A 21,491-nucleotide genomic window follows, 5' to 3' on the forward strand; every position below is an offset into this window, starting at 1 on the left:
GTACTTTAGCTCCGGCACTGAGGATTTTGGGGGGGAGCTTTTGTGTGGACCCGTAGGGTTCTGGTGAGCATTGAGTACCTGGGATTGAATCTAGTCATCCATGACCAGGGCAAGTAATCTTGTTGTTCTCTTCACTTTGAACAAGAAGAGTTCTGAACCCGCTTTGCTCTGTATGACTCAGCCCTTTGGAAAGGCTTCCTGTTATAGTCAACCCCACATACCACCACCTCACGTTCTGAGGGTGGCCTAACGCTCCTCTACAAGGAAGAGGAGGCATGAATAGAGCAAGATACAACTCAGAACACCGCAAGTTGGGGTGAGGGAATCCGCCATCAAGGCTCTGACGCTGTTTTGCTTGTATTTGATTTGTTCATGGTTTGGGGGGCAAAAGGCCAGCAACACTCAGGGATTCTCCTGGCTCTTTCTCAGTAATCAGTCCTGCATGGAGAGTCTGTTTGGGACTGTGGGGAGTCAAAGAAAGAACCGGGGTCCTGTGACTGCAGGCAAGAGCCCTAACTGCTCTGTTCCCTCTGCAGCAGCCCAAATGGCTGGCTTGATCCTTAATGATCGTATACCTAACACTAAAGCAAAGCAAAGGGCTGGAAATCTTAAACTTGGGAAAATCGGTCCGTGTCAGTTCCGCAGAAAAGCCACGAGATGGCGCTGTGGGTGTTTCCACGAATGAGGCCCCTGGCTGCTCATCAAGCTGCTTATTGGCCATGATCTCAGAAACTCAAAAACAAAGTTCAGAACCCAGTGGCTTTTAGAGGAAATGTGTCAGGAGTACGCATTAGGCTTCTGGCACTGAACCACCCCAGGTGGGAATGGGTTTTGTGCCTTGGCCTGTTTCCTCTGGAGACTCAGTTGCCGCCACCATCTTCCAGAGACCTAGGGACAACCAGGGTGGGGCCAGCAGTGATGAGGAATGTGGGACCTCATGGGATGGGGGCAGAGCCAGTCCATCCCCAACCCCCCCCCCGTCTCTATGAGACCCCAAGTTGCCACCCACAAACGAGCCATCTGGCTAGTGATTGAGCTTCTTTTCAGCCATGATCCCAAGGACTCAGAAACAAAGCTTGGAACACAGTGGCTTTTAGCAGAAATCTCTCTAGATTTAATTAAAACTTCAGAATTCCAAAATCTTGCGACTGCAATAGCAGTCCCACATCATCATATGCAATTCATAATCAGCAATAGGAAACAAATTGTCTAATGTTGCCTTTTCATCAGATCTGAGTGTGGGGGTAAAATCCCAAATAATAATGGTGGGTTTGGTGTCGAAACATTAAATGTGGTCAAAGTAGAGAGAAAGTATCATGGAAATTGAATGCCACTCAGGCAGGGGGAGGGTCTGGGAAAGGGGGGATACTGGGGTATTTGATGTGTAAAATGTGCACTTGTGAAGCGTCGGGTGTTTCATCATTGTATGACCAAGACTTAAACCAAAAACTCTGTAACTGCTCTCACAGTGTTTTTATAAAAATTGAAAAAAAAATAAACAAATATTTCTATGTAAGTTTGTATAAAAACTATCTTGTTGGGGCCCGCGCGATGGTACTGTGGGGAGTACGCTGGCCTTGTACACAGCAGACTGGGTTTGATTCCCTGCATCCTGTAGGGTTCCTCTGAGCACAGCCAGGAGTAATTCCAAGATGCAGAGCCAGGAATCAGCCCTGAGAATCACAGGTATAGCCCAAAAAGAAAACGAAAAAAGAAAATGATCTTGCTTCACTCACACACACTTAAAAAAAAAGTCCAACTTAACCTCTATCATCTCTGATATTCTGCAGGGCCTGCTCCTGCCGCTAGCACATTTGTCCCTGTTCCCAGTTACTAACCCCAGTCATTGCTCAGTCCTCAGTCAGGCAGCACCTTGTCCCTGGGGGAGCCTGTGGGTCCTTCCATCATGCAGGTCCCTAAAACTCCCACCATGCCTTTGGGTCCCCGCCCTCTCCTGTGAGCCAGCCTCTCTCCTCCTGGTCAGCCAGTGTCCCAAGCTCTGAGTGACCATTTTCCCTCTTCTGAAGTAGCTGTACCAGATTTCTGGCTTCTCCCTGGACCGTGAGGTCAGTTTCACCTGGGGGACGCAGGGGGTCAGTGGAACACAGGCTCTGGGTGCATCCCACTAGCATCCTTTTTTTTAGAGGGAGGGTCAAACTCCTAAGCAGTGCTCAGGGGTTTGAGGAACTCTCCCGGTAGAGTTGGTTGCTCAGGCCTTGAGGTCCTGAGGGCTCCTAGGGCCACACCTGTGTGTGGGGAACATGTGGTGCCATGATCAAAACTCGGTCTTTGCACGTGCAAGGTATGGTACCCACCTCCTGACCTACCTCCCCAGGCCCTGACCTGACCTTTCTGGCCTTGTCATACCACCATGAAAACTGGAGGTTTTTCCAGGGTTCTTGTATGTTTCAGGAGAGGTTCGATCCAGAACACACTCTTCAAGCATTGATGGACAGATGGAGTTGCTGGGTAAATGCCCTTAGTTCTCGGCTCCCTCTCAGCCAGTGTGGGGCAATTCCCAAGTGCTACCTGCCTCACATTGTCTCCCAGTTGTCCCCAGTGAGGCCGAGTACACTCAACGATGAGAATGTATCCAAGCTCTCTTGGGGCCACTTCTCCCAGCTTTTCATCACCCACCACCTCCTATTTCCCTAGGGACAGTGAGATAATACTGAAGACTCCTGCCTCGCACACAGCCAACTAGGGTTCCACCTCTGGTAATTCAGAGGATGCCCAGAGCCTGTCCGTGAGTGATCCCTGAGCATTGCTATGTGTGGCCCGCAGACAAACAAATCTTATTAATTTTGTTTGAGGGCCATACCTGGCAGTGATCAGGGCTGAGTCCTGGCAGGTTTGAGGGACCCTACAGGGTACTGGTTATCAAACCTGGGCCATCTGCATGTGAGGCAAGCGCCTTCCCACTGAACTATCTCCTCGGCCTCACATATCTTTGTTCTTTCAAAGTAAAAACAGATTTTATCTGGAAGCTCTGAGGAAGAAGAGAGAGACAGAGAGAGGGACAGAATGGGAGAGAGAGATGTCAGGGAGAACATGCCAACCTGGGTTCGACCCGTGACATCCCATATTTTACCACAATCTCAGACAGGAGTAATCTATGAGTGTAAAGCCAGAAATAATTTCTCAGTATCACTGGGTGTGACCGAAAAAGCAAAGAGAGAGACAGAGAGAGATCAGAGAGCCAAGGGAAATAATTTCTTCTCTGCCCTTTAAGATAAGGATTCCCTTTGCAAATGGCTTGAAGGTCAAAGACTTCATGAGCAGATGCAGGAGCAAATATTGTGAGCAATTAGCTTATATCTGGCTGGGCAGGATAAGGTCTTTGCCTTTGATTTGGAGGTGGGGGCAGTAGTTGGGCATACTCGGTGATACTCAGGGCTTATTCCTGGCTCTGAACTCAGGAACAATTCCTTCTGGTGCTTGGGAAACCACATAGATTTCGGCGATCAAACCCAGGACTCCTGCAAGAAAGACCAGCACCTTCCTATGTGCTATCTCTCTCACAGGTCCTCGTCTTCTATGTTAATCCTTTCTCTTTTTTGTCTGATGTTCTAATTCTAACTCAGAACTGATGGCTTTCTGCTATGTGGTGTTGAGAAGATTTAGGCTCCATCCTCCACCTTCCAACCCTGCCATTGAAGTTCAACATTCCCTTCTACGTGCATCCAAACAACCACACCAGCCTGTATTGAAAAGCCAGAGAGAACAGAAGTCAAGAATTGTTCCCTGTGATTATCTGAGAGCTCATCCAAGTTTGCAGTGTGGAGACATCACTCTGGGGTTTGCTCAGTTCCTATACCAAAATAAAAATGTACTTTGCTTTCAGCACTGTTTTATAGCACGCACTTCTACCACCCCGCCTACTGATCTATAGATTCTTGAGAACTCCGCTGACAGCCTTCTGGGGGTTCTCTTAAGCAAAGAATACTTTTTCTCTTGCTGCTAATAGGGGTCACGCTTTATCTTTGCTTTTGGCCATTGTATGCGAATGTATCTTCTTGGGTCTGATTGGGTCTCTGTTATTTGAAGCTCTTAGAACCTTTTGATTCTGGGTGTTCAACTTCTGTCTCAGCTTGGAGAGGTTCTTAGCTATTATTTTCTCCGTTTCTGTTTGTTCATTTTGTTTTGGGGCCACACTCAGTGATGTTGAAGGTTTACTCCTGACTCTGCAGTCAGGAATGACTCCTGGTGGTGCTCAGTGGAGTCTATTGGATGTCAGGGATCGAACCTGGGTTGGCCACATGCAAAGCAAGTTCCTTGCCTGCTGTACTATCTCTCCAACCCCAATTTATTGAATAAGAATTCGGGGGCCTGGAGCGATAGCACAGGGGGTAGGACATTTGCCTCGCATGTGGCCAATCCATGTTTGATTCCCAGCATCCCATCTGGTCCACTAAGCACCACCAGGAGTTATTCCTTTTTGCAGAGCCAGGAGTAACCCCAAAACATCACTGGGTGTGACTCAAAAAGGAAAAACAACAATTCTGGGGTGAGGGGTGGAGGGAGGGATACTGGGGACATTGGTGGTAGGACATATACACTGAGGAAGGGACAGCTGTTGAAACCCAATCATGAACGACTTTGTAACTGTGTACCTCACAGTGATTTAATTTTTTTAAAGAAAAGATTTTTGAGAGGGAAGGAGGGGTAACATAAAGAGTACGATAATTGCCTTGCATGCAACCAACATGGGTTCAATCACAAGCACCCCATGTTGCCCCCCATCAAACTCCACTAGGAGTGTTCTCTGAGTGAAGATTCAGGATTTACTAAAAAACAAAAAAAAGAGGGGCTGTAGCGATAGCACAGCGGGTAGGGCGTTTGCCTTGCACGTGGCCAACCCAGGTTCAATTCCCAGCATCCCATAGGGTCCCCTGAGCACTGCCAGGAGTAATTCCTGAGTGTAGAGCCAGGAGTAATCCCTGAGAATTGCCGGATGTCCAAAATAAAAAAAAAAAGAGCTGTATTGATAAGTACAGTAGGGAGTGCGTTTTGTTGCATGCAAATGACCAGGATCCAATCCCCAGTATCCCATATGTTTCCCTGAACAAACCAGGAGTGATTCCTGAGTGTAGTCAGGACTAACCCTTCAGCATTAACAGGTGTGCTCCAGAAACATATATGAGCTCTGCCAATTTCATCCTCTTCTTCCTCTGGAATTCCTGGGGTATCGCCTCTGGATTTCCATGTAGTTTATATGGTTTTCATTCTGATGATTTTTAATTACTTCTTTTTTTTAACCGGTGGGTATGGAGAATTTCCTCTACTGTGCCTTCAAGCTCACTGATTGGGTTTTTCCTTCTTCTATTTTGCTCTGTGCCCTCTATTGTGTGTTTACAAAAGGCAGCGGGGCTCTATCTCTCCTGCAGCCCACATTTGGTAGTCTCACGCAGCTTCTCCCATCCCAGGGAGGCTGATGGAGATGGGCAGGCAAAGGAAGGAATGAATGCCAGGCTGGTCGGTATCAGTTGCAGCTTATTCCAATCTCTGTTCCCCTTCTGCTTCTCTCTCTCTCCCAAGCCCCTTTCGCTCTCGCTTATTTCACTTTGTGCTCTGCTTCTGTGTCTTCCCCCTGCTTGTGTCTTCTTCCTCACTTCTTCTACAGTCTTAGTTTATATAGAAATTACATAGGACGGTAACACAAAGGTGGGTTGGAACATTAAACACATCAACAAAGAGAGGCAAGACCACTCCCCAGGGACAAAATCTCATCTAAGGTGATTACTCAAGATTACTAGGTAATCTGCTCCAGGGTGGGATCCTTGAGCTCCTACCACAATTGTCAAGAGATCATGATGTCCCCATGGCACAGCGACCCACTCCATTTCTGATACATGGAACCTTCACTTCGTTCAACACACAGAGCACAATGAAGGGTCTTTTAGCTCCGAGGGAGGGAGACTCTCTTATCCCAATTCCAGGGTCGGGAGAATAAATGAAAATGCTTCTCCTGAGAAATGAAAACACTGACATTCATTATAAATGGACATTTATAGTAGAGTCACTAACATCTGTAAATGTACACACAATAAGGTAAGCAGATGCACAGGTATAAGCAGCTAGGAGGATTCTTGTCCAAATGACCAGCCAACAATGTTTACCACAGTGACCAAAGCTCATGTGACACTGATGTATCCATGATTTTGATTGAAGAAAAACGATATTCGAGGGCAGATCTGTGACGAGATTCCACTCTGAGTGTTGGATTAACACCAATCCCTGGACACGTCTGTCTGCCTCCGTTGCCGGCGTTTCTCTTTGTTCGGGTCTCGTGGCAGAACATCGTACCGGCCTCTCAGGGCTGCTGTTAGTCGGCTGAGCCACGGGTATCTTCACTATGGTCAGTGCTAATTTTAATTTTTTTTTCTTTGCTTTTTGGGTCACACCTGGTGATGCACAGGGGTTATTCCTGGCTCTGCACTCAGGAATTACTCCTGGCGGTGCTTAGTGGACCATATGGGATGCTGGGAATCAAACCCGGGTCGGCCGTGTGCAAGGCAAACGCCCTACCCGCTGTGCTATCGCTCCAGTCCCTGGTCAGTGCTAATTTTACCTCAATCAGTGTCACCAGAGCAGTAAGATAGTGGGCAGGAGCCCAGCTTGCATGCAGCCAAACCGAGTTTGATACGAAACACCCTGAACAGTTCCCAAGCACTGTCGGAGTAATCCCTGAGTCTATAACCAGAGGGAAATCCTGAGTACCAATCTGTTCCATCTAATAATAATAATAATAATATTAGTAATAATAATAAAAAACTCTGTAGTACTTGATCCTTGTAAACCCTACCTGAAACCATCGTGGATAACATGCAGCAGCTAAAATAAAATAAAATTTCAGACCCGGAGCCATAGTAAAGAGCAAGGTACTGGCCATGCAGCAATTTACCGGGTGGGAACTGGAACATATAACAGGGTCCCCAAAGGCATGTAGGATTGATCGCTGAGAGCAGAGCCAGGAATCTGACTGGAGCGGCACCAGGTGTGGGCACCAAGGAAATATAAACAGAAAGAACATAACATCACTCAAATAGAATTCCCCACTAGACTCTCTCCAGACGCTCCACAAGTCAAAAATGACTTTACAGCATTGGAGATTACAGTTTTCGGGGGTGATTACAATAGCACAGCAGGTAGGGCAATGGATTTCTATGTGGTTGCCCGAGGAATGTGTGCACTGGTGAAGGGATGGGTGTTCAAGCATTGTATAACTGAGACTTAAACCTGTAACTTTTCACATGGTGATTCAATAAAAGAATAAATTAAAAAAAAAAAAAACGAAAAACATGATTTAAGAAAGAAATGGCTTTACCCTGAGCTTTGAGTGGGGGGTTAGAAATTGAGGCACAGAGTTGCACCCCACACCCTCTTGCAACCCCTAAGTTTCTTGCCCCAAAGGTTGGTAGAAGACCAGGAGACTATCCTGGCATAGGGCAAAAGATACGTTCATCAGTTCTCCCCAGTGTGAGTTCGGCAGACATGGGTTGCAGCACTGCCAAAACCCTGCCTGCAGTGGTACACAAACAGCTACTCCTCAACATGCCTTCATGTCGGCGGAGGATTTTGGGGAGGCTGAAGACTCTGCAGCACTCCCCTCGGGTGAGAGGCTGGGTCGCTTTGTGCGTCCGATGGTGGTCTCTGAAGTAGGAGTGATTGCGTTATGCCTTGTTGCACTTAGGACACTGGAAGCGACTCTGGATCGTGTGCATCACGTGGTGGTCCCGGTTGGTGCACGGGCTGTGGAAACCTTTCCCACAATGTAGGCACATGTAGGGTTGCTCGCCCTTGTGGATGTGCATGTGCTCTGCCCTTGTGTTGCTATGCCGGAATGCCTTCCCATACTAGGGGCAGTCATACGGCCTCTCCCCAGTGTGGGTCCGGCAGTGCTTACGCAGGTTAGAACAACTCCTAAAGCTTTTCCCACACCGCTCACAGTCATACGGCCTCTCGCAAGTGTGGATCAAGCTGTGCTGTTGCAGACTCGAGCAAGTCCTGAAACTTTTCCCACATTGTTCACAGTCATACGGCCTCTCATCAGTGTGGATCATTTTGTGTTGAAGAAGAGTGAAGCGAGCCTTGAAGCTTTTCCCACACTGCTCGCAGCCATATGGCCTCTCCTCACTGTGGGTCCGGCTGTGCCTACGCAATTCCGAGCGAGTCCCGAATCTTTTCCCACACTGCTCGCAGTCATATGGCCTCTCCCCAGTGTGAATCAGTCTGTGGTGATGCAGACTGGAGCGAAACCTGAAGCTTTTCCCACACTGCTCGCAGTCATAAGGCCTCTCCCCCGTGTGTAACGGGTTGTGCTGATGCAGATTGGAGCGAGTCTTGAAACTCTTCCCACACTGCTCACATTCATACGACTTCTTCCCGGTGTGGATCAGGCTGTGTTTATGCAGGACGGAACGAGTACTGAAGCTTTTCTCATGCTGCTCGCAGTCATATGGGCTCTCCCCGGTGTGAGTCCGGCTGTGCTGAAGCAGAGTGAAGCGAGTCTTGAAACTCTTCCCACACAGCTTGCAGTCATATGGCCTCTCCCCGGTGTGGGTCCACCTGTGCTGAAGCAGAGTGCAGCGAGTCTTGAAACTCTTCCCACACTGCTCGCAATCATACGGCCTCTCCCCGGTGTGGATTCGGCTGTGCTGAAGCAGAGTGAAGCGAGCACTGAAGCTTTTCCCACACTGTTCACAGTCATACGGCCTCTCCCCAGTGTGGGTCCGGCTGTGATTACGCAGGTCTGAGTGAGTCCTGAAGCTTTTCCCACACTCCTCGCAATCATATGGCCTCTCCCCAGTATGAATCAGGCTGTGCCGATGCAGATGGGAGCGATAACTGAAGCTTTTCCCACACTGCTCGCAGGCGAAAGGCCTCACCCCAGAGTGCATTTTAGCGTGGGCACGCAGCCTACAGGGATACTGGAACCTCTGTGGGCACTCAGGGCACTTAAAGGCGTTCTTGAGGTCACCTGGAGGAGAGCAGTGGGGAAATATTGGAGGGTCTTGGGGAGAAGAACATTCCGCAGAAGAAGTAGCAGCGGGACTCTGGGGTGCAGAGAGGTTTCGAATCTGCTTCGAGGTTCCTCTGGCTTGTGCGGGGGCTTGGTGATCATAACCAAGACTCTTTGGCAAGAGGTGTCTGCCATAGATGAGACAAAATGAGCAGAAAAGCAAGATCATACTGACGTCCGAGGCCACAGAATAGCGAAAGGACAGGGACCGTGCATGAGGCTGTCCCTGATCCATCGCCTCACACCATCAGGTCCCCCAAGGCCCACAGAAGTGATTCCTGAGCATAGTACAAGGAGTCAGGACTAGGCAATGCTCAAACATAAAATAATAAATGAATATCAACAATAAATCAGTACCTTGATTATGTTTTGTTTTGGTTTTTTGGTTTGGGTTGATTTTATCCTCCTATTATGGGGCCACACTCTGCAGTGCTCACGGTCTACTCCTGGCTTAGGACACAGGAATCACTTAGAAGCAAGATGTGGAGGCCCAAAACCATGCTAGAGAATAGACAATAAGCATTGTACTATAGCTTGAGCCTGACTGTAGGGCTTTTTGGATATTCCTCTTAATAAATACTTGATTCATCATTCATCAAAACAGTACATGAAGGGCCCTGTTTAAGCCTGTAAATAGTGGGGTGGCGTGTTGGGAGTTGGAGAAGGGGCTTCTCTCCGAGAAGGATACTGAGTGGAAACCACTTAAGAAGCCAGCGGAGGTTGCCAGCCTTGCCCGCAGGATCCTCACCTTACATGACTCAGGGCAATTGAGAACCCATAGGGTGGCCAGGAGAGATTCCTGAGTGCAGAGCCACGAGTCAGCCATGCTCATCACGGGTGTGGTAAATAAAAAAGGCCCTTGAGGGTGAAGAGTGTGAAGGGGACACTACTCAGTCCTGTACTAGTTTGACACATGGTTTTACTTCGAAAGATATTGGAGACTCCCAAGGTCTGTCTCCCAACCCGCCAACAACACCCTCCTCTCCTCCCCCCTCGGCCATTCCACTCACTTATGTTGCCGCTTCTGAGTTTGGTGCTGGTCACTAACATCAGGGTACATCTGCTTCTCTCCTAAACGATTGCAGGAATCATTGCTCATGTACCCCACAGTGCAGTTTTCACTGAACAACTCCAAGACATGCCCAAGAGTACCATTGTCTTTTCCTGGAGAGAAACCCTCTGGAACAAGCAGGAAGACAATTTATTCCGAAAGGGAGGCTCTGGGGAGGGCCAAAAGAATAGGAAAGCCGGGATGGCACTTGCTTCGGACACAACTGACCCAGATCACTCCCTAGCACCCAATGGACTCCTCCAAGCAATGTGAAGCATCGGCCCTGAGCATCACCAGGTGTGTATATTAAAGAAAAAAGATGCTCTGCAGGAACAAAAAAGAACTGGAATAGGACTTATGCTGCTGGTTTGCTTCAACAGACATGGAAGCAGCTGCCTTGAATGAGGTGGGTCAGATTCTCGCACCCCATGAGCACGAACAAGAGTGTCCCTGAGAGTAGAGTCAGGGGTCAGCCCCGAGAACCTCCGGGTGTGGGCCCTGTGTCCCCAAGAAGAATCTCCAAGGAAGCACGATGCCTGGCATGCTCCTGGCTCCTTATATGATCGGGGGCACCATCTCCCTCACCCAGCACTGCGGGGTTCAGCCCTGGGCCCCTGATCACTAGGGGACCAACCAGCAACAATAGGGTCACAGCAAAAGCCAGGGGTGCTGGCAGTGGCCCTGACACCTTGCTCCATCTCACTGTGGCCCCAAGTCATAGAAAAGTCCATTAGAATCTGTCTCCTGCCCGAGAATGCTCCGAGCCTGGGCTAAAGTGCCTACAGACAGCCCCTTTTTCCCAGCAGTCCTGTACTATGGCCCCAGAGAATGCAGGCAGCGGGCTCCATGCCCCGTGCTGTAAGAAAGGGTTGTGACTGAACCTTACCCACGAAGGCCAGGTGCCTGCAGGTCTCCAGCATCACGTCTCTGTACAGGCATCTCTGATCAGGATTTATCAAAGCCCATTCAGCCTGGGTGAAATTCACGGCCACGTCCTCAAAGGATACTGACTCCTGAAACACACACAGATGCCAATCCACCAGGGCCCCTCTGCATCCCGTGGGGGCAGCGGGACTCAGAGGGGCGACTTTAGGAACCTGGGTTTTACTTTAATCTACATTAAACCGTCAGGATCTTCACAGGGAACACCAGGATGTGTGCATAACGCAGAGCTCAGTGGCAAGTGCTGGAAGCCAGAAACCATGATACCACCCGGCCCAGACCCGTATGGAAACTCTGAGGGGTCTTTTGAAAAGCGTGACAAAGGGACGAGACTGAAGCAAAGCAGAGCAGAGACAACACTTGCTTTGCACGTGGTGGATGTATATTTGATCTCTGGCATCCCTTAAAGGTCCCTGAGCATTGCTAGGAGTGATCCTTGAATGAAGAGTGAGGAGTAAGTCCTGAGCATCTCTGCATGTGACCCCAAAAGCAAAAGCAGAGAGTGACAAAGGGAATCTTTGTTCGAAGAATGTGGAAACTGACAGTGGCCTTGTGACTAGCCCTTCCCATTCACGCCCACGAAATGGTGGGTGACCTAATTGCATCACATGGGAAACCCACTTCACAATACCAAGACCTAGATCAAGGTTCCTGTTATAGTGATGCAGAAGAGATGCTTCTAGGGATTGGAGATATATTACAGCGGGTAGGGTGTTCGCCTTACATGCGGCTGACCTGGGTTCAATTCCCAGAATCCCATATAGTTCCCCTGAGCCCCGCCAGGAGTAATTCCTGAGTGCAAAGCAAAAGAGCAACTTCTGTGCATCGCTGGGTGTGACACAAAATGCAAACAAACAAACAAACAAACAAATAAATAAATAAAATAAGAAGTTTAAAAAAAGAAACTTCTGGGCAACTCCTCAGACCCCAGGGACTTGCTGCTCAGACAGCTAATTCCGGGAGACCCGCAGGATTGCTTAAGGGACAGGAGAGATTCTGCTGTCCGTCCATGCAGCATTAAGGGGCCAAACCAAGACCTCCAGAAGACTTGCTTATGGGCAGGATAACGGCAGAGTGGGAAGGGCGCAGGCATTGCATGCTCCAACCCAGGTTCGATCCCCAACATCCTATCACATCTTCCCAGACACCCAGCCGAGATCCCTGAGCTCGGAGTCAGGAATCATTCTGATGTAGGTCGGCTGGCAGATAGGGAAGGCCCCTCCCCAGGTGATCACAGTAAATTTCCTGGGAAGTAATAGATCTGACATCGCAATGCCAACCTTGTGGAGAAACAGGAACTAAGACTTGCCAAGACCCTAATCAATCTATACCAACAGACCCAGAGAAGCTCCTAAAGAAATAACAGGACAGGAAAGGATTTCAAAGAAGACCACCACCATTTCCAACTCCTTGGCAACCTTCTTAGCAATGGACTTTTACCTAGGTAGAAGCCCCAAGCGGGACAGTTTGGAAATCTCCATAGAGGCCACCTTGAACAAAGGAAGGGAGCTCATAGGATGCCCGAGTCCAAGTGCTGCCTGCCCCCTCAGCCACTAATCGCAGTATAGAAGCTGGGAAAAGAGGGGAAGGGCACATAGGACAGTCAGGAGGCAATTACCTTGCATGAGTCCAAAAATGGACACAGGACCCGCCAGGGGTGATCCCAGATTACAGAGCCTGGTGTCAACCCTGAGCATCGCTGTGTGAGGCCCAAAAGACACAATTATCATCATCACCATCATCATCATCATCATCATCATGAAAAACAAATGAGCCCAAACTCACCATCTTACTTGAGCAGTTTGGAAGTCAAGGAACAGCGGATCTGGGCATGTGAAGAAGCTATGTGGGGAACCTTCCAGACATGCTGCAAGAAAAATAACAAGCATGTTAGTGCGCTGGCAGACTAACTCCAGAGTGGGTGGGTTCTTCAGAACTGATCTTAGGACAAAGTTCAGATGCTTAAAAGTTCATGAGTTTTGGGCTGTAGCAATACCACAGTGGCTAGGGTGTTTGCCTTGCACTCGGCCAACCGGGGTTTGATTCACATCATCCCATATGGTACCACAGCACCGCCAAGAGTAATTCCTGACTAAAGCACCAGGAGTAACCCCTGTGCATCACCAGGTGTGACCCTACAAGAAAAAAAATGTTCATGAGGCCTGAGCAACAGTAGAATGAGGAGGGCATGGCCACCAGTTTGATTCCCACATCCTATAGGTCACCTGAGCACCACCAGGAGTAATTCCTGAGTACAGAGCCAGGAGTAACCTCTGAGCATTACTAGGTGTGGCCCAAACAAAGGAAACAAACCAAAAGAATTTGTTCACTCTTAGGTTCCCGGAAACAGGTCAAGGGAATTGTCTTGCAGAAAAATGATGCAGGTTCGATTTCCGTCACACCACTGGGTCTCCATAGCCCTGTCAGAAGTGATCCCGGACTACAGAGTCAGGGAGAAGCTCTGAGCATTGCTGGGTGTGACCTCCCCCTCAGAAAATAGGAAAGTTCATTTTGATGAGTTGCTGGATTCTATTTGCTAGTATTTTGTTGAGGATCTTCGCATCGGTGTTCATCAAGGATATTGGTTTATAGTTTTCTTTGTTAGTGGTGTCTTTGTTTGCTTTTGGTATTAGGGAGATATGTGCCTCGTAGAAACTGTTCGGAAGGGTTCCTGTCTTTTCAATTTCCTGGAAAAGCTTGAGGAGAACTGGCAACAAGTCTTCTTTAAATGTTTGGAAGAATTCGCCAGTGAGTCCGCCTGGACCTGGGCTTTTGTTTTTGGGGAGACTTTTGATTACAGTTTCGATTTCCTTGATATTTATGGGCCTATTGAGGTATTTCATGTCTTCTTGGCTCAGTCTTGGGAGATTGTAGGAGTCAAGGAATTCGTCCATTTCTTTTAGGTTCTCTTGCTTCGCGGCATACAGACTTTCAAAGTATTCTCTGATGATCCTTTGAATCTCCTTGGTTTCTGTTGTGATGTCCCCCTTCTCATTTCTGATTCGGTTTATTAGGGTTTTCTCTTTTTCTTTCTTTGTGAGTCTTGCTAGCGGTTTATCGATCTTATTTATTTTCTCGAAGAACCAGCTCTTTGTTTCATTGATCTTACAGATTGTTTTTCGGGTTTCCATATCGTTAATTTCTGCTCTAAGTTTTATTATTTCTTTCCTTCGATCTGGTTTGGGTTCCTTTTGCTGGTCCTCTTCTAAGATCTTGAGCTGCGAAGTCAAGCTATCTATATAGGCCCTTTCTTCCTTTCTGAGGAAGGCTTGCAGAGCTATAAATTTTCCCCTTAACACAGCTTTAGCTGCGTCCCATAGGTTCTGGTAGCTTCTGTCTTCATTCTCATTTGTTTCGAGCTATCTCTTAATTTCTTTCTTGATTTCCTCCGTGACCCACTCATTGTTCAGTGACCAGAATACAAAGACTATCTACAGAATGGGAAAGGATATTTACACAATATCCATCAGATAAGGGGTTAATATCAATGGTATATAAAGCACTGGTTGAACTCTACAAGAAGAAAACATCCAACCCCATCAAAAAATGGGGCGAAGAAATGAAGAGAAACTTTACCAAGGAAGAGATACGAATGGCCAAAAGGCACATGAAAAAATGCTCTACATCACTAATCATCAGAGAGATGCAGATCAAAACAACCACGAGATACCACCTCACACCACAGAGACTAGCACACATCCAAAAGAACAAAAGCAACTGCTGTTGGAGAGGATGTGGGGAGAAGGGGACCCTTCTACACTGCTGGTGGGAATGCCGGCTAGTTCAGCCCTTTTGGAAAACAGTATGGACGATTCTCAAAAAACTAGAGGTTGAGCTCCCATTTGACCCAGCAATACCACTGCTGCGAATATATCCCAGAAAAGCCAAAAAGTATAGTCGAAGTGACATATGCACTTATATGTTCACCGCAGCACTGTTTACAATAGCCAGAATCTGGAATAAACCCGAGTGCCCTAGAACAGATGACTGGTTGAAGAAACTCTGGTACATCTATACAATGGAATACTATGCAGCTGTTAGAAAAAATGAGGTCATGACGTTTGCATATAAGTGGATCAACATGGAAAGTATCATGCTAAGTGAAATGAGTCAGAAAGAGAGAGACAGACATAGAAAGATTGCACTCATCTGTGGAATATAGAATAATAGACTATAAGACTAACGCCCAAGAATAGTAGACATAAGTACCAGGAGGTTGTCTCCATGGCTTGGAGGCTGGTCTCTCATTCTGGGTAACTCAGGGAAGGGACCACCAAGTAAAATGTGGTTGGAGGTCATGTGGGGGAAGGGTGATGTGGGCCGAATACAGACTAGAGACTGAACACAATGGCCACTCAACACCTTTATTGCAAGCCACAACACCTAATCAGAGAGAGAGAACAAGGGGGAATACCCTGCCATAGTGGCAGGGTGGGGTGGGGGGAGACGGGACTGGGGAGGAGGGGAGGGATGTTGGGTTTACTGGTGGTGGAGAATGGGCACTGGTGAAGGGATGGGTTATCGAACTTTGTATGGGGGAAACATGAGCACAAAGATGTACGGATCTGTAACTGTACCCTCACGATGACTCTCTAATTAAAAATAAACTAATAAAAAAAATAGGAAAGTTCATTAAGGGGCTGGAGCAATAGCACAGTGGGTAGGGCGTTTACCTTGTGTACGCCTGACTGAGGTTCAATAACCAGCATCAGTGATGGTCCCCCAGCACCGCAAGCAGAAATTTCTGAGTAATGCCTAAGCATCGCTGGGTGTGAGCCAAAATAAAAAGAAACTTCATTGAACAGTTCAGTTGTTGGGTTCAGATGCGTCGGGTATGATGTCACTCATACCTCTCCTCCCCCATTTTCCACTCCCAGACTCCACCCTCACCTGGTCAGGATCACTTCTTCCTGGCAGCGTGGTCTATTGCCTCATCCCTCTCCTCTCCCTTTCCACTCTCTGACTCCACCCTCACCTGGTCCCGATTACTACTTTTTCTTTAAATTCATTTATTTTTTAATTAGTGAGTCACAGTGAGGGTACAGTTACAGATTCACACATTTTCGTGCTTGTTTTTCCCTCATGCAATGTTTAAGAGCCCATCCCTCCACCAGTGCCCATTCTCCACCACCAATGAACCTAGTATCCTTCCCACCCCCAAGTCCCATCCCCCCACCCCACCCCGCCTCTGTAGTGGGGCATTCCAGTTTGATATCTCTCTTTCCTTTGAGGTGTTGTGGTTCCAAATAGGGGTATCGAGTGGTCATTCTGTACAGTCTCTAGTCTACTTTCAGCACGCATCTACCTTCCCGCACAGGATCTCCAATCATATGTTACTTGGTGTTCCCCTCTCTATCTGGGATGACTTTCCCCCAGCATGTGAGGCTGGCTTCCAAGCTATGGAGCCAACCTCCTGGTATTATATACTACTATTCTTGGGTATTAGTCTCCTACTCTGTTGTTCTATATTCCACAGATGAGTGCAATGTTTCTATGTCTGTCCCTCTCTTTCTGGCTCATTTCACTTAGCATGATACTTTCCATGTTGATCCACTTATATGCAAAGTTCATGACTTCATCCTTTCTAACAGCTGCATAGTATTCCAATGTATAGATGTACCAAAGTTTCTTTAACCAGTCATCTGTTCTTGGTCATTCGGTTTTTTTTCCAGATTCTGGCTATTGTAAACAGTGCTTTGATGAACATATAAGTGCAGATGTCATTTTGACGATACTTTTTTGTTTCTCCAGGATATATTCCCAGAAGTGGTATTGCTGGATCAAATGGAAGCTCATTTCTAATTTTTTGAGAATCGTCCATATTGCTTTCCAAAGGAGCTGGACCAGTCGGCATTCCCACCAGCAGTGGAGAAGGGTTACCTTCTCCGAACCACGTCCTCTCCAACAGCAGTTGCTTTTGTTCTTTTGGATGTGTGCCATTCTCTGTGGTGTGAGGTGGTATCTCATAGTTGTTTTGATCTGTATCTACCTGATGATTAGTGATGCAGAGCATTTTTTCATGTGCCTTTTGGCCATTCGTTTCTCTTCCTTGGAAAAGTTTCTGTTCATTTCTTCGCCCCATTTTTTGATGGGGTTGGATGTTTTCTTCTTGTAGAGTTCAACCAGTGCTTTATATACCATTGATATCAACCCTTTATCGAATGGGTATTGGGTGAATATCCTTTCTTATTCTGTAGATTGCCTTTGAATTCTGGTCACTGTGTCTTTTGCGGTGCAGAAGCTTTTTAGTTTAATATAGTCCCATTTGTTTATCTCTGTTTTTACTTGATTGCTTAGTTCCGTGTCATCTTTGAAGATACCTTTATCTTCAATATCATGAAGGGTTTTGCCGACCTTGTCTAAGATGTACCTTATGGATTGTGGTCTTATGTTGAGGTCTTTAATCCATTTTGATCTGATTTTTGCGCATGGTGTCAGGGTAAGGTTCTAGTCCATTCTTTAGCATGTGCTTGTCCAGGTATGCAAACACCATTTGTTGAAGAGACTTTCCTTGCTCCACTTCACATTTCTTGGCCCCTTATCAAAGATTAGATGATCATACATTTGGGGTTGTACGTAGGGATATTCTGCTCTGTTCCATTGGTCTGCGGCTCTGTCTTTGTTCCAGTACCATGCTGTTTTAATTGTTACCGCTTTGTAGTAAAGTATAAGGTTAGGGAGGGTGATGCCTACCATCATCTTTTTCCCAAGAATTGTTTTAGTTATCCATGGGCATTTATTGTTCCATATGAATTTCAGGATTGCTTGATCCATTTCTTTGAAGAATGTCATGGGTATCCTTATAGGGATCGCGTTAAATCTGTATAATGCTTTGGGGAGTATTGCCATTTTGACAATGTTGATTCTTGCTATCCATGAGTAGGGGAAATGTTTCCATTTCCTCATGTCCTCTTTTATTTCATGGAGTAGCGTTTTATAGTTTTATTTGTAGAGGTTCTTTACTTCTTTAGGTAAGTTGATTCTACGGTATTTGATTTTTCTGTGGTCCCGATTACTTCTTCCTGGCTGCCTGGTCTAATACTGAGGCTGTCTTTGCACTCCCAGCAGGGCTTCCAGATCTGGAATCTGTCAGCCTTATTTCTCCTCGCCAGGAGCTGGCGGCCCAGTGGGTCCAGTGGCTAAGCTTGGCAGAGCTCAGGGAGCCACGAACAAGTTTGGGACTGCTGCCTCTTCATTTGCGTTTATCTCCCTGCCCCAACCGCCTATTCTCTACCTCTGATTGGATGACGGTGAGGGCGGGTGAGATAGAAAGGGCCAATCACATGCATCTTAGATTACCTGGTGCCCCACCTTTCCATTTTCGCAGACTCACATCCTTCCAGGTCCTTTCAGATATCAGGTAGGATGAGACTTTAGGAGTAATGCTTAAGGCGTAAAGCATAAAGTCTGGAAAAACATCCATACAGTCTCTCTTAGATGCTGGTGAGATCCCACACCACAGCGGGGGGGCCTCCTCTTTGTTGGACACAGAGGGGGGCAGGAGCACCTCCTTCGTGCCTGGCTCCTGCTTCAAGTTTTGTTTTACTTAACCCTCTTTGTTTTTCTTAAAACTCTGCTTCCCCCCCACCCCAACCCATCCTGGCCATCTGTAAGGAAAGAACAACTGTGCTGGAAAATGGCCCAGCAAATAGTTTCATAACCTCTATTCACTGTCGATCAAAGACACCCAGACACAAGCAGGGTGGATAGCTGCCAGAATGTTCTGAAAACATGCTTATAGCCTGTTTTTACTATTTCAAAGTATGTTTTCTTCTGAATTATCAAACTTGCATTATCACTTATGTTTTTGTTAAAATTTATAAGTGCTGTGGCTCCTCCGAAGCTGCACGAGCGTGAATCCAGACCCAGCTGAACCAACTTCAACATGGACTGCTCCTTGCAGATTGTCGCCAGCCAGAGAACTAAGCCACGACCCCATGCCCGCCCAGGAGGGTAAAGGTATTTCTCTCTCTCGCCTGTCCCTTCCCGGGGATGAAGGGCGTGGGCAGCGCCATATTATGACAACCACAGATGGGATTTACAAGCTTGCAATGATCGAATATCCAGAAGAAATCTCCCTGGACGTAGTTGTTAAAGTACAGAAATACAAAAATGAGGTCGCAGTAGCGGCTGCGCAACCTCATTTCTCTTCACAACAGGTCTGACTCTAGTGGGGTGCTCCTAATAATAATGGTGAGGTTTGTGTTGAAATATTGAATGTAACCAAAGTAGATAGAAAGTAAAGTGAAATTTATCAATTACAAGGTAGGGGGGTGTGGGGGTGGGCGGGATGGGAGGTGTACTGTGGTTTTTTTTTTTTTTTGTCTTCGATGGTGGGATATGGGCACTGGTGAAGGGATGGTTGTTTCAGCATTGTATGACTAAGACTTAAGCCTGAAAGCATTGTAATTTTCCACATGGTGATTCAATAAAATAAAATTAAAAAAAATTTATAAGTGCAGGCTATGATGTAAGCACTAACAATAAAATTTCTGGCTTTTCTCTTGTTCGGAGTATTGCTTGGGCCTGTGTGCCTAGAAGCTTGACCACAACTAGCCGGCTTAATAAACTCCGCTTGTGTGTTACATTACTGGCTGAACTCTTTCTGCCGATTCGGAGATGGGGAAATTATCAACTCCATACCCTAACACCTGGCACACAGCTGACCTGGGTTCGAGCCCCGGCACCCTCCATATAAGAACCACACCAGGAGTGATCCACAAGTGCAGAACCAGGTGTGGCCCAAAAAAACAAAATGAAAGCAGTGTCTGTACTCACTTTATCTGGGAAAATCTAGATGTCCAGCCCATTACAAAGAAAATTCCTCCAGCTCCTGGTCTCCAAGTGTGAATGGGAATGTGAAGAATCAGTTTCTTCACACATTTTTTCTAGGTTGAGAGCATGGTCAAGTGGGAACCTAAGACACTACTCAGAATTCTCCGAGGGAGAGGGGTTCACACTAGGCAGCACTCAGGGTTTACTCCTAGCTCTGCTCTCAGGAATCACTCTAGGACCAAGGGACTATATGGATTCCAGGCATCGAATCCAGGTCCAATGCATTCAGGAAAAGCGCTGCCTCTCCTCCAACACACTATTACTCCAGCCCTGAATTTTAAGTAATTGGGAGCAAAGGGTGGCTTGCAAAGAATACTGCAAAAGGAAAGATTCTTCTTTCCTTTTCTATTTTTCTTTTCTATTTTTTTCTTTTTTTCCTTTCCTTTCCATTTCTTTAGTTTTTTATCCTTTTTATGGTCATACCCAGCGATGTACAGGGGTTACGGCTGGCTATGCACTCAGGAATTACTCCTGGCGGTTCCCAGGGGACCATATGGGATGCTGAGAATTAAACCTGGGCTGGCCACGTGCAAGGCAAACATCCTATCCGCTGTACTATTGCTCCAACCCTCCACCCCCAAATTCTTATTTAAACAAAAGAATTGGGGCTAGAGAGATAGTACAGCAGGCAAACCACTTGCTTTGCATGCGGCCAACCCAAGTGTGATAACTGATATCCCATAGGGTCCCCTGAGCCTCACCAGGAGTGATTCCTGAGTGCAGAGCCAGAAGTAACATGACATTGCTGTGTGTGAGACAAAACAAAAATGAACAAACAAAAAAGTTTGGAGAAAGTAACAGCTAAGAACTTTTCCAAGCTGAGACAGAAGTTGCACATCCAGAACCATAGGTTCAAAGAGCTCCAAATAGAAGAGACCCAATCAGAACCACCAAGATACATTAGCCTACAATGACAAAAAGCAAAGAGAAAGAGTGAACCCTACAATCAGCAAAAGAAAAGTATTCTTTCTGAAGAGAATGCCTACAAGACTGTCCACAGAGTTCTCAAGAAACTATAGATCAGAAGACAGGGTGGTGGAGGTGATGTGGTATCAAAAAGTGCTGACAGCAGAATATGTCCCACCAACAATACTCTACCCAGTTCACTAAGAACGCAGACCTCAATGAACAGTAGAGTCATTCAGTCAAATAACAGTTCAGAGGATCAATGACCACCAAACATGCCTTCCAGATTACTTTAAGGCATGTTTAGGGAAAGAAAAGTGCCCCTGGGTCATAAGGGGCAGAAATGTACATGCTGGCATAGGAACCAAGCAAACGCCAGAGTGATGTCTCACCACATTGCAAACTTGACTGAGCACTCAGATGATCATAGGGAAAGATTCTTGACTTCTGTTCTCTCTGGCTCTTCACTACAGAGCCATCTGACTCTTTGAATGTACCTAGACGGGGATTTTGAGCAGACGGTCTTCATGGGCAGGGTTAGAAGGTGGAGGATGGAGCGGAAATCTTCCCAAGACCCAGACAGCAGAAAGACATCAGTCCTGAGTCAAATTTAGAATGGCAGACAAAAAAGAGAAAGGATAAACATAGAAGATAGAAGACGAGGACCTGTCAGAAATATAGCACATTGAGGATGGCATCTGACGTACACAAAGGTGACCAGTCTTTGATCCCCAC

General features: G+C 46.9%; 1 protein-coding gene and 1 pseudogene across 1 annotated transcript; both read right to left on the bottom strand.

Moving 5' to 3' along the window:
• The window catches only part of LOC129398781 (olfactory receptor 7A10-like), a 56,067-nt pseudogene that overhangs the window by 15,816 nt on the left and 18,760 nt on the right, over positions 1-21,491 (bottom strand).
• Positions 7,674-10,121, bottom strand: LOC129401794 (zinc finger protein 239-like). The gene is made up of 3 exons (XM_055124663.1): positions 10,033-10,121; positions 8,024-8,568; positions 7,674-7,762 (listed from the first exon to the last, which is right to left on the bottom strand). The coding sequence occupies exons 1-3, from the start codon at positions 10,119-10,121 to the stop codon at positions 7,674-7,676; spliced, it is 723 nt and encodes a 240-aa protein (XP_054980638.1).

The sequence above is a fragment of the Sorex araneus genome, chromosome 2, assembly GCF_027595985.1.
Source record: "Sorex araneus isolate mSorAra2 chromosome 2, mSorAra2.pri, whole genome shotgun sequence".
Taxonomy (NCBI): domain Eukaryota; kingdom Metazoa; phylum Chordata; class Mammalia; order Eulipotyphla; family Soricidae; genus Sorex; species Sorex araneus.

What these genes read in the sequence shown, in the direction of transcription:
- LOC129401794 (XM_055124663.1), bottom strand. Translation starts at nt 10,121, where the DNA reads ATGAGCAATGATTCCTGCAATCGTTTAGGAGAGAAGCAGATGTACCCT. An exon ending in ACTCAGAAGCGGCAACATAA is followed by an intron (nt 8,569 to 10,032) that starts GTGAGTGGAATG and finishes GCTTCAGCACAG; the next exon opens with GTGGACCCACACCGGGGAGA. An exon ending in GCCGTATGACTGTGAACAAT is followed by an intron (nt 7,763 to 8,023) that starts GTGGGAAAAGTT and finishes ATTGTGGGAAAG; the next exon opens with GTTTCCACAGCCCGTGCACC.